At 46.9% G+C, this 13,218-nt stretch overlaps 1 protein-coding gene across 2 annotated transcripts in view; it reads left to right on the top strand.

Annotated features, from left to right (window-relative positions):
* Nucleotides 1-13,218, top strand: part of LOC148018764 (coiled-coil protein) — a 76,976-nt gene that overhangs the window by 49,438 nt on the left and 14,320 nt on the right. For both annotated transcript variants that reach the window (XM_087701077.1, XM_087701076.1), the window contains exon 4: nucleotides 108-181. In XM_087701077.1, coding sequence (XP_087557203.1) covers nucleotides 108-181 — 74 coding nt within the window. The remainder of the gene's footprint in view (nucleotides 1-107; nucleotides 182-13,218) is intronic.

The raw sequence follows: 13,218 nt of genomic DNA, 5'->3' as shown, positions 1-13,218 counted from the left end.
AAGTGACTGATGCCTTTTATTGGAAAAAACCAGAATCCAAATGTCTTCTCATACCATGTTTCAAGTGCTTGTAATATGCTACTTTTTAATATTCTAGTTCTTGAAAGGTGTCTCAAAGGACGACATGATTGGAAAGGACAAGGAGATTAATGATAAGATTATGGAGGAATCAAGAAGTCAGGTAACGAGCTCTTAAGCTTATTAAATGTTTTTGTTGGCTTATCTTCAATATATATATCAAGTTGCTTGCAAGGTCTCACTCTTTGTATTGCTAGGGTGACATTTTTCTAATATGAGAGAGAGAGAGAGAGAGAGAGAGAGAGAGAGAGAGAGAGAGAGAGAGAACCTTTACACACACGCGCGCGCGCACACAGACACACACACACACACACACAAAGAAAGGTTAAGGTCTACCAAAGACCAAATTGGAGGCATATCCATGTACAAGAGAATATCCTTACGGTATCAGGAAAGTAAAAAAATGAAAAATCTTATCTAATGTGCAATGAGTGCGTGTCTCATTGTCTATGCGAGGCATTAATATATACAAGTATGTCCATCTAGGGACGTGAGATTACATGTGTGTGAGGTACAACATTGCCATGTGGGTGTAAGATGCGATAGCTGGGGGGGTGGGGGGGGGGGAACTCTAGGACCAAGCTCCTGAGTATCTCTTTGGTACAAGACAAGAGCTAGCATAGTAGACCAAGTACATTTCATGTTGTTGTCGAATTTGGGTGACCTCTCTTTGGTCAGTAGGGCTGCCTCCTACTAAAGATGTCGGGTTGTCTTGTGATTTTGATCTCTTGTTCCCTGTGTGTGTGTATGTGTGTACACACACACACACACACACAAAGCTCTTGCAAGTACACAACAAGTTGAATAGATTGATGTGATAGTTTGTGATAAAAGTACAAGTGATAGGGCTTGAATATATAGCCTAAGGTATCCACCTACATCTTTGAACCTTATTAAATGCTAAGTGGTGTAAAAGATTTTCACACCTAGACACATACTTTTACACACAATAATGTGTGTTCACACGAGGATAAATAAATGTAACAAATCCCCCCTTGGGGTCATGTGTTGTTGAACCTGTGACACGAAACATACGAGAAAGAAAAATAGAGGAGGAGTTTTACCTCGAAGAGGTAGTGTCTAATCTTGTAAAATGATTTTGGAAAGGAGATATATAAGTGAGAGAGATGCACCGTGAGGATCATGACATGGTCTACTGAAAGCTCAGGGACCTGAAGTAAGGCATAGTTCAAAGGTGTGTGTGCATGGCTCAGAGGCTAATCAAAAGCTAGTGTGGCTTAAAGGTATTGGGCGCATGACCGAAGACCAAATACATAAGTATAGCTTTTGGGATCAACTCAGAGGTCATGTGGGATGTGGTTACAAAATCTCCCCTGAAATATAGCTCCTAATAGAATCATAAAAGGGAAGTACAAATTGTTTTGGGTAAAGATCCGGGCAGAGTATCCCACACAATAAATGTTTGGAAAAGTCTTAATATATGCACGAGCATGGTCAATGTCTAATTCTGAAAAAGCATATACACTAAGAGCCTTATTAGAGGTGGTAGGTGGCTTGTCATTGATCAACAGTGTGACCAACACGCATGCAATATTGACACTTGGGCGGTTGTTTCTTGGTGTAGAAGGCTACCAGTGCGATGTCGGAATCTTTGTTGCGCCTTTCGTCATCCAAAAGGATGGTGACCATTTCTTCATATTTCATCTCTTGAGCCATCTTGAGTGCTGTCACGGTTTCATGGAATTGTGCTTCTTTCATCAGGCTATTAAGAAGTATAGCCTTTTTATCATCATCATCCAGACGGCTTTTGAGAGCGGTCAATTGTTGGTAAAGAAGGCTTAAATGATCAAGATGTTGTTTAAAGGTCTCCGAAGGATTGTAGAAGATGCTAAACAATTGCATCTTTACAAATATTTTGGAATTATTAATATATTCCCCAAATGTGATTTGAAGGCCATGCCGCCATCCCATACTACCTCTTTTGCTATTTTTGCCACTCTTGATGAAGTTGTGCATTGCTTCGAACATGCTTTGGCTCATCAATGGAGACGACTTTCCATGCACCTTCTTGCATGTGCATAAGTTGGATCTTTGTTTTCTAGATGGAGAAGCCGGCGCGGGAGTATTTTTTAATCGTGATGCCATATCTTGACATCTTGATGGTAGACGCCACGGGAAAAGCTCAAATTGAGAAATGATGAAATTTTGATGAAGAAATTTGAAGAAAGTAGGTTCAAATTTGAAAAGCCTCAAATTTTAATAAGTGACTGGAAATCTCGAGAAAAAAAAAAATCCCTAATTTCATGTGAACTACCTCTAACAAGCCAATGTTTCAATTTAATTGATTAAAGTTTAAGCTTTTAATTTTGGGCTTAACTTCAGATGTCGGGCCATGTTAGTGATGAGACAGGAGCTGTTGTTGACATCGTCTCAAGATGTGGAAGCCTGTAGGTCAATGGGTGAGGCAGATCACCATCCTAGTTAGAATGCAAATGGAGCATCGACTGACTGATGGGAGGCAATGCTTGGGTGCAATAGCACGTGGAAACAGACTTGACAGGTGCATGAATTGATCATGTATATGGGATGGCATCCAATCAAGTAAGGCATCGGGAGGGGGGGGGGGGGAGGGTACATCCACACCAATAGGATAACCCAAGTGTCCGGTAATATCTCTTTAGAAATCACCACTCTTGGCCAACCCAAAATTTGCAAATCACTTTCCATGCAAGAAAGCAATGTAGACTTTTGAGTATTGATACGAAGTCCTGATGCTAAAGCAAAGAGATTCCACATAACCATTGCCCGATTAACATTAGTACGATCAGCCTTAAGAATCATAAGAGAATCATCTGCCAAAGATTGGCCCAATTAGGGCTTGGCTTGAGGGTATGCTGTCATGCAATGACTTGTTTAAGGAAAATGGAAATGAAAAGATACAGGTGTCAAAAGTGGATGCAGCAATGGAAGCATAAACATGTGCTGTAATAAACTGCTGAACACAAGACAAAAGAGAAAGGAAAGAAGGAACACCGAAGAACACAATATAGATGAGAACTCAGATGTATGCTCACGAAACAGAATCCATATATCCAACACAAGACAGTTGCATGCAACGGTGAGTCACTGGCTCTGAGCACCGGCACTGGCTCCTCTCCCCAGCAGAAGATCCACAAGTGTGATGATGAGTGATTGATTGACTGAGGAGGAATAACTTGAATAAATAGGACAAAAATATGTCCTCACGATGATCAGGTTGGCCAGCAATAAATGCTAAATATGACCAAAATGAAGACCATAAAAAATGCCTAAAATATCCTAAATAATGCCCAGTCCTAAAGCATGCATAGACTCACACATGAGTTGACATATCTGCTAACACCCTCTCTCAGATCGTGGGTCATCTGATACAATACAATGGTACAACGATAATGAATCATAAACTAGACAACATAGAACCACCAAGTAGAACCATGGAGACCCAAGCAGTGTGGGTGTGCAAACCGCCACCAAGGTGCCTTGGAGAAAACATAATGTCGATGTCGAGCATACCAACACCTGAAAATAGAGAAGATCATAGTATATCTCTGTGTTTGTCCCAATGTCTCTCAGTAGCATACATGAATAGCCTGTCAAAAATGCCTCTGGAACATACGTGACCATGGATTCCTCACCTTTGGCTAGATTGCCAAAGTGTCCCCTCATGTGAGCTCATGACTAGGAAACCAATCCCATTCTCTATCAAATAGCCCATCATGAACCTAGATGTTAATACCTAGCTCTAGGATTTGAACTTGCCAGACTTCAATTGATGCATCAAGGAAGTCTCTCTCTGGACTAGTGCATCTGTATAGATGTATAGATGAGATGCAACTGCCTCATCTTTCCACCCTCTCATGCTCCCTCTTTGGCATTGGAGAGTTGTGAGGGATGCCGTCATCACCGCCACTAGTAAGCAGCAAAGGACGGGGCCATCAATCCCTTCCTACGAGCCGAAGAAGCTGATCCTTTCCGCACCTTGGCCTTCACTGTGGCCGGAGGATCGGAGGCTGAGTGTGAGGCAGATGAGGACTCATCAAAGGAGTTTGCATCCCACTTTGTCTTGGTCTCTTGCTTCCTGGAAGCTGCTAACTCTTTGCAGTCCTTCCGTAAAAACGACCTTTCTTCCCACAGTGGTATCAATGGGTCTTCTTCTCGGAACCCCTCTCTGAAGTTGGAAAAGCCTCACTGGAATCTCCATAAGATGATGAAAGCCGCCCTTGTAATTGGAAAGATGCCTCATGCTCAAGTAGCATCAAGGTCATATGTGTAAAATTGACAGGAGTGGATGATGTCTGCACCTCAAAGCATTCTTTGTATATACACTAGTATCAAGAACATCATTCTTGTCAAAGTCCGAAAAATTATTCTGATTATATTGTACATACTCCCCGAGCAATGTATATCCAAAAGATGCTCCTTGTACAAGTCCTCGGAATCATCTGATTGTCCAACCACTTGAGCATAGGCAATGTCTGACCAGTGGCTTCAGCATTTGTCCCACTCGCAAGGGTATCCTCAACATTTTTGGACTGCTCTACAACTGGCTTAGGATGTTCAGCATCAAAGTTTGGAACCATTTCATCCTCATCCGTATCAGGGTCCAAGGCCTCTACCACCTCATCAATGAATGTTGTATTCAGCTCAGACATAGAGATATAGACTGATCATCAAATATTGTGCCAACTACTGCTCATTCAGATATCTCTCTGGAGTGATCCACCAACACAGACCAGATTGGTTGCAGCTCCACACCACGTCCCCAATCTACAGTTGCTGAAACTTGAAACACAGGCCTGGTTGCAGTCAAATCTACCTGTGTACTGACTTGAAACCCTAAATTTGTTGTCACAGATCTCCCCTAGTGTGTCACCCTGCAGGTTGTCTTACTGCAAGTCTCTCTTGCACATGCATCGCCTCAGGGAAGGTCATCTTATTCACTGCAGGTCACCATGTTCACTGCAAGTTGCCAGTTTTATGATTGCAGGTGGGCGGTATATGTTGTTCCATGGAGGCCAATGACAGATTTTATAGAACTGCTCAAGAAAGAATGCCCAGTTTGGGTTTTCTAGTTGTGTATTATGTTGTTCCATGGAGGCCAATGACAGATTTTATAGAACTGCTCAAGAAAGAATGCCCAGTTTGGGTTTTCTAGTTGTGTATTGGCCTCTTTTTCTGATGCCATGGCTAAGATAGGCAAAATGTTGGTTCCTTTTAGTCCTCCAGCCGTCAATCAAATGAGAATATAAATGCTCTGGGATACTTCTTGGAAGCAGCTTGGTTGCCTATGAATTCTCTTGGTATGCATTTCTTGTGCTGCCGTCTCATATGGGGAGCTTTTGCAGGATATTGCTTCAGTTTTGGCCAATTAGGCCATTTTGTGGCAGAGTGCACCGACAAGAGAGAGGAGGCTTGGCATATGCTGTAAATGATGTTCCTATTGTACAACAAGATGGTTTTGTCTGATGATGCTCATGGTTGGCAAGATTGGCAAGAAGTGCATTCGAAGAAGGGCAAAAAGTCTAATGATGTGCTGCTTACTAGATCTTTGGATGACACAAAAAATGTTTTGTGCACCTACATGCATTGTAAGGATAAATCCTCTTCCTATACTACCAATATGACACTATTGACTGCTAAGATAATCTATAACACCCTCTAGTTGCTCCCTCTATCTGCAGCACCTCCCCCCCCTCAGGTAGCACTGCGATGTGATTTGTAATTCTCTCAGAAGGGACGTGTAATGGAAACCTCTGGTCAGACGCCGGCACACTTAGCGAGTGCCCCCTAGTCAAACACCTTGCGCGTAGTCCTCTCTGAGGAGCAGCTCTTAGCCGTTCGAGCTAAGGAGCCGGAGGTAATGGAAACAATGATTTATGGTCAGGTAGGAGGACATTCCCCAACCAGGGCCCAGCTTTGGGACTGGAGCTAATGGAAACAATGATTTATGGTCAGGTAGTAGGACATTCCCCAGCCAAGGCCCAGCTTCGGGACTGGCTTCACTCCACGCTGCGCATCGGCACAACGCAGAGCGTGGAGGCGGTCCTATTGGGCCAAGGGATCTTCATGGTTTGACTCAGTTTTGTGATCGCAGCTCGCGAGTTACTCGCCAGTTCACCATATGCGTCCATGAAGGGAATCATATATATGGTCCCTTGGTACAATGGCTTTACTGTAGAGGCGTTTGCACTCCACAACAGGTTTCTTTGGCACCCAGTCACCCTTCTTTTCCCCGGCCTGGCGATTGAGTGTGGTGGAAGACTTTGGACGGCTCTTCGGCACTGTCCTTCCTGCGCCCTTCGCGGATGCAATGACAATAGCATGAGTCCCAAAGGTACGGGTGGCAGTGAAAGAGGTCAAGAATATCTCACAGTTCCTAGAGATTGAGACAAGCGGGCACTCCTTTAGGTAGCAGGTCATTGTGACTGGGCAACCAGGGTAGTGCCTACGCTGCCACGACTTTGGGCATTAGGCAGCAGTTTGTACGCGTTTCGGAGCCACGGTGGCTCCGTCGACAGGCCCGCAGGTGGACACTGACAGCTTCACACAGGTCCAGAGACGACAGAGAGGGAGACGGCAGGGATGAAGGTATGCATGATATTCACTCTTTGGATGTTGCGCGTAAGTCTGACGATGCTGCAGGGCTGTCGAGACCTCCATCAGGGATGGGCCTGTGAGAGTGCGCTGCGGAAGAGGGAATACGAACACGGAGGGAGAGAGAGAGAGAAAGCAGAAAATAAGGAAGAGAAATCTGTACTGACTGAAATGAATGTTGAATACAAACGGGAAGGCGGAAGGAGACTGATCAGTCCCTGCACGCAGCCCACAGCGTCAGTGAGGGCACCAGATCAGGCTGATGATGATGGCAGCACCACCACGGGGGAGGAGTGTCGGAATCTGCAAGAAGACAAGTGACCAAGTGGGGAGGGGGGCTGCCTATAAATAGGCAACGGACAAACCCTAACCCTAACCCTAAAATGGGCGCAAACCCTAAAAATGCCCTAAAATGGGCGCCCCACAACAGTGACCAAAAAGTGGCCGGGCAGCCAGTGGCTGCCCACTAAAAGAGGCCAAAAAGAAATACACATCCTAAGACAGCCAATCAAGAGTGACTAGCCTCCCCCATCATAACACATGACAGACATGTCAGAGCTCCTAATGTCCTCGTCTGACTCAGACTGAGGCTCACAGGCAGGAGATGACAAGGCATGACAAACATGACTGCTAACATCCCCTCTCAGATCCTGGATGTGGCTGAAGGCCGAAGAGGAAATAGATCCTGGGGTGGCAAGAGGAATGCCAATGTCGATGAAGTCCGTCGATGTAGACTGCCGCTGAAGGAGCTCCTCACGATCCTGGGAACCCCCCTCTAAAACACTAGGGGCCAGGGAATCCACAGCCGCATCACCGAGATCGTCCCCCTCTGAAAGGGATGGGGGGTACGAGGGAACCATCGGAGGAGAAGGTGGGGGATGGGAAGGAACCTGTGGAATAGAAGGTGCACAAGCAGGAACGGGTGTAGCAATAGACTGCCTCGGAGGACCCTGCAGCAAAGAAGGGGAATGGAGCCTGTAAAGCCCGCTCTCTTGCCAACCTGTAGATAAGACAGCTCCGGTAAGAGAATCCTCAATAACAACGGCATGCTCGGTGAAGATCACTCATGTGCCAAGCCTCGTAAGGCCATAAACTGAGAGGAGGGGAAGGCCCAAATCCGGAACATGTAGGGCCTGTGAAAAGGAGCTCGAAGGTCGGTCGGTAAACAAAGGCAATGTGCCAACACCACTAATAGGCACCGATAAAATGTCACCAACAGTGACTGAACCCTCGGATGGACGGAGATCCTGTAACAAATCACCTCGGGGAGTCATATGACTCGAAGCACCACTGTCCACTAACCAAGGCTGCGCAGAAGACACTGCAGCCACAGAAGAAGGATCCTCCTCCAAAGCATGGGAGTCATATGACTCGAAGCACCACTGTCCACTAACCAAGGCTGCGCAGAAGACACTGTAGCCACGGAAGAAGGATCCTCCTCCAAAGCATGGATATGAAGGAACACTGACTCATGGGTAACAGCTGGTGTAGAGGTAGAAGAAGGCTCCGATGTAGATCCATCCTTCGCTCCCGGACGAAGGTGAGGGTACTTCTTCCAGCATTTCTCCTTGGGATGTGTCCCTTTCCCACAGTGTGGGCACTTCGGTCTCTCTGAATCTGAGTCAGAGCCTGAAGAACTGTCCTTCTTCTTAGCCTTAGCCTTTGACTTCGTCTTCTTCTTCTGCTGTCCTCCCGAACCTGCAACAAAGGCTCTAGTGGAGTCGGATCCACTAGCACTGACCTCTCTGAGTCGCTCGTCATGCTCCAAGACAAGCGGGGATAGCTCCTCCCATAGAAGCTTCTCACGGGTCCTCACTGCTGCAGTCTTCAACCTGTGAACATGAACAAGGACAGAATCCTGCAAACTCAGAAAGAGGAAAGATCTGGCTCTAGAATTAAGCCGATCCCATAAGGCTGCATGATCCATAGATGTCCCATCTGCGGGATCCACCTTAGGCCGGGGAATAGGAACAGAAACAAGCTCCCAAAGATCGAAGGAGTCCAAGATACACTCCACCTTGCAGGACCATAGAGAAAAGTTGGAGCCATCCAACCGGTCCTCTTTGGGCAGCTGAGGAAGTACGGGTACGTGTACAGGGGGTACCAAAGGCTGCATCGTCGGCCCACTGGAAGGGGATCGCTGAGATACATGAATAGAAGGGGGACGGGAAAGAGGAATAGACTCCGGACGACCGTCCTCGTGATAGAAATCATGCCTCCGTTCAGATGAGTGTCGAGACAAAAGCTCGTCACCTGAGTCATCAAAGCCCGTAAACTGATGAGAAGACATCTTCGATATCTGCAAACACCAAAACACAACAAGGGAAGGTTGCCGGTGCCGAAACACAAACACCAGAAGCTCCTAACAGAACGCAAGGATGATGTCAAACGCAAATGCTTACGATGCAGTCACCATAGAAAAACAGCCTCCTGCCTCAAAACGCAGCCTGGGAATAGGTCGCCAGCAGGAAATGAGCCGCCTGAAGATGGAACAACTGCCAGAACAGCAAGGCGCAGGCTGGAGGAGTGTCGCCCAGCTGGAGGAGGGCCGCCCAGGCTGAAAACGCAAGCAGAAAGAGGTTGGTGATGACGTGGCAGCCACTGGAGAAGGCGCCAGCAGCAAACGCAAATATGTGACACCAAAACAGGCCGCCTTGATCAAGGAGATGGTGCAGAAGGTGACGCCTCAGCTGTTGGAGACGTCTTGACCAGCAAACGCAAAGTTGTGGGTGTTCTCCCGCGTAAAACTCAGCTCCGTGTACTCTCCTTCGGCTCTGATACCATGTGAGAGTGCGCTACGGAAGAGGGAATACGAACACGGAGGGAGAGAGAGAGAGAAAGCAGAAAATAAGGAAGAGAAATCTGCACTGACTGAAATGAATGCTGAATACAAACGGGAAGGCGGAAGGAGACTGATCAGTCCCTGCACGCAGCCCACAGCGTCAGTGAGGGCACCAGATCAGGCTGATGATGATGGCAGCACCACCACGGGGGAGAAGGAGTGTCGGAATCTGCAAGAAGACAAGTGACCAAGTGGGGAGGGGGGCTGCCTATAAATAGGCAACGGACAAACCCTAACCCTAACCCTAAAACGGGCGCAAACCCTAAAAATGCCCTAAAATGGGCGCCCCACAACAGTGACCAAAAAGTGGCCGGGCAGCCAGTGGCTGCCCACTAAAAGAGGCCAAAAAGAAATACACATCCTAAGACAGCCAATCAAGAGTGACTAGCCTCCCCCATCATAACACATGACAGACATGACAGAGCTCCTAATGTCCTCGTCTGACTCAGACTGAGGCTCACAGGCAGGAGATGACAAGGCATGACAAACATGACTGCTAACAGGGCCCCCCTCTTGGAGAGCAAGATTCAGAGTATTTTCCATTTTTTCAGACTCTTCCGTCCTCTCCGGTGCAAGGTACTTTTGATTCATCTTTTGTGCCTTCTTCTTTTACCTCTTCTATTTTGCAATATATTGGTAGAGATCATGTGGAAGAAAGGGTCCAGTCTGTTGACTACGGAAAAGGTCCTCTTGAGGACCAATTCTTGTATGTTAACACACGTCGAGGGAATTATAAGAAAACGCAAGGTAACTCTTCTTCTGTCCTTCCTTCTTTTCCGTCTACTTCACATAATCAGAATGAATTTGGTGTTCCTTTCACTTCATTACATGGTGCATCATCATCTTCACAGTTTCATTTTTAGTCTTTAAATGATAAAAATTAACAAAAAGAATCTGCACCTCATACACCTCACTTTCAAAACCCACCCATTCCACCACATTCTTTCGCTGCTTCACCACTTCCATTTACACCATTTACATTTCCATTTCAGACACCTCGTGTCGCACCGCACATCACACCGGGGGATTATGGAAACATAGGCACATCTTTTAGGACCTCATCTTTCTCTCAGTCGGGTGGTGTTCCACCTACCTTATATACACTTTCGAGATCATTGCAGCTTGGGTATCCCACTCAGTCTCTCCTGAGTGTGGATCAGTTGCCTCCACAGTTTGCCTCCATGGCATTGTCTAGTGGACCTTCTGGTCATCCTGCTGTGTCCCAGCCTCACTTTGGACAAGGCTACCGTGTCCCAGTGTCTCCACCTACACCGGCATCTTATGGAAACATTCATGTTCCAGTGCCTCTGTATCAATCGGTACTCATTGGACACTCACAGCCTGCTTTTGCCTACCCATCTCTTCCCCCTCCCTCTCTCTTATCAGATACACCCACCTCCATCATCTTACACCATCTACTCGACACCTCATGGTTCTAGCTCATCTTTTGCCAAGAATGCATTTAATGGCAAGACTCGTTTTAATGGGTCAAATTTTACTACTTGGTCGAATTTGATGAGACATGTCCTTGACTCACAGAACCTATAAGATCTTGTGCAGGGGTTGGAACCCCAACCCGATCCCGCATTTGTTCCATACGAGGTCGTCCGGTCATGGAAGGCTAGGAATGCCTCTGCTATTGTCGAGCTGATGCAGGGCTTATTGCCTGAGTTTCATTCTCAGCTCCAGCATTTTGACTTAGCGTCTGAGCGATGGGCCTACTTGACTGACTGCTATGCGGCTCGGGATAGGACCCGTCGTATTAATCTTGACCATGAGCTTCAGCTTTTCAAAATCACTGACCGGGATAACTTGAAAGTCAAGTTGGCTGAGTATCGGCGTCTCGTCGCTGAATTCTCCACTATGGAGACTCCCAAGTCCTCTGACGATCAGGTCACATTGTTCCTAAATAAACTCCCCAAGAAATACTTTAATTTTGTGGAAGGAATAGTTTCAAAGCCTACCATGCCTACATTCTATGAATTTACGTGTCAGCTGTTGCGTTACGCACGGTTGTTCGATTAGTTTCATATGAATTTCTCTTCAGAGGGGGCTCTTCTTGCTCATTCTCAGAAAGGGCAATAAGGGAAGGGCAAACCAATCCAAACCTCCACTCAAAATCAAAATCAAACTTCAAAGCTAAATCCATCTGGGGATTCTCGAGGAAACTCCGAGTCACAACTGAAACCAGGGTGGCAGAATGTACCTAAAAAGACTAGGTATTGTCAACATTGTCAAAAGACTGGCCATTTTGATGACAAGTGTCGATCAAAGGCACGAGGCATAGCACCAAAACCTAAGTCTAAGATCCTCGCCCCTCAGTCAGGCAACCCCCAGCAGGGGAGGCAGGGTGATGGCAAGGGGCAATTTAAAGGTCAAACTCACACTGCCACCACATAGCCATCTCAGTCGACAACGTTCTCAACTCCATAGGGCTTGTCTGACTGGTCTGCAGAGGTCCACATTGTCTCCGTAGAGACATCCGATGCGAGTCTCGTCCACGTCTATGAGTTGCCTCCCGACGAGGTTATTGCAGAGGCCCACTCGTCGCGCACTTCAGCTCCAGTTTGGATTGTGGACAGTGGAACTACACATTACATGACTCCTATAGAGGACATTTTCCATATCCGAGCCCCTGCAACCGGGCGGGTCCGTGTAGGAAACAACTCCTCGGTCAATATTCAGGCTCAAGGTTGCGTCCGGATTTGGCTTCGCTGGACAATGTTATCATGTCTCTCAACTTGGGGTGAACTTGTTATTTGTTCAGCAGCTTTTCCGGTTGGGGCGAGTGGTTGTCTTTACAGCAACCACAGTCAAGGTCCTTGACTCTTAGACTGGTTTAGTGATTGCTCGCGGTGAGGCACAGCCTAATGGTCTATACCACATGACATCTTTCTCATCGAGCCGATTGTCGAGGGCTCCGTGTTCCATAGCTTCCAGGCCTTAGCTACATCTCGGGAGCCTATACACAATGAGCGTCTTTGGCATTTTCGCTTAGGGCATCTCGATTATGACTCACTTTATGAGTTGTCATGCCGTGAGCTAGTTGAGAGCCTTCCACGCCTGAAGCCAGCTCGAGATGTCTGTAAATCATGTCAGCTCGGGAAGCAGCACCATATCCCATTTCCTCAACAGTCTACACATAGAGTTGAGGAGCCTCTTAGATTGCTTCACGTTGATCTTTGCGGGCCGACATAGCTTCCAGGCCTTAGCTACATCTCGGGAGCCTATACACAATGAGCGTCTTTGGCATTTTCGCTTAGGGCATCTCGATTATGAATCACTTTATGAGTTGTCATGCCGTGAGCTAGTTGAGGGCCTTCCACGCCTGAAGCCAGCTCGAGATGTCTGTAAATCATGTCAGCTCGGGAAGCAGCACCATATCCCATTTCCTCAACAGTCTACACATAGAGTTGAGGAGCCTCTTAGATTGCTTCACGTTGATCTTTGCGGGCCGACATAGCTTCCAGGCCTTAGCTACATCTCAGGTGCCGTGAGCTAGTTGAGGGCCTTCCACGCCTGAAGCCAGCTCGAGATGTCTGTAAATCATGTCAGCTCGGGAAGCAGCACCATATCCCATTTCCTCAACAGTCTACACATAGAGTTGAGGAGCCTCTTAGATTGCTTCACGTTGATCTTTGCGGGCCGACATAGCTTCCAGGCCTTAGCTACATCTCGGGAGCCTATACACAATGAGCGTCTTT

The sequence above is a fragment of the Lygodium microphyllum genome, chromosome 20, assembly GCF_053477565.2.
Source record: "Lygodium microphyllum isolate KBCC chromosome 20, Lygodium_microphyllum_v1.1.10, whole genome shotgun sequence".
NCBI classification, from domain to species: Eukaryota; Viridiplantae; Streptophyta; class Polypodiopsida; order Schizaeales; family Lygodiaceae; genus Lygodium; species Lygodium microphyllum.
Note: the sequence above shows the minus strand (reverse complement) of the source record. Positions and strands in the feature narration are given on the sequence as shown.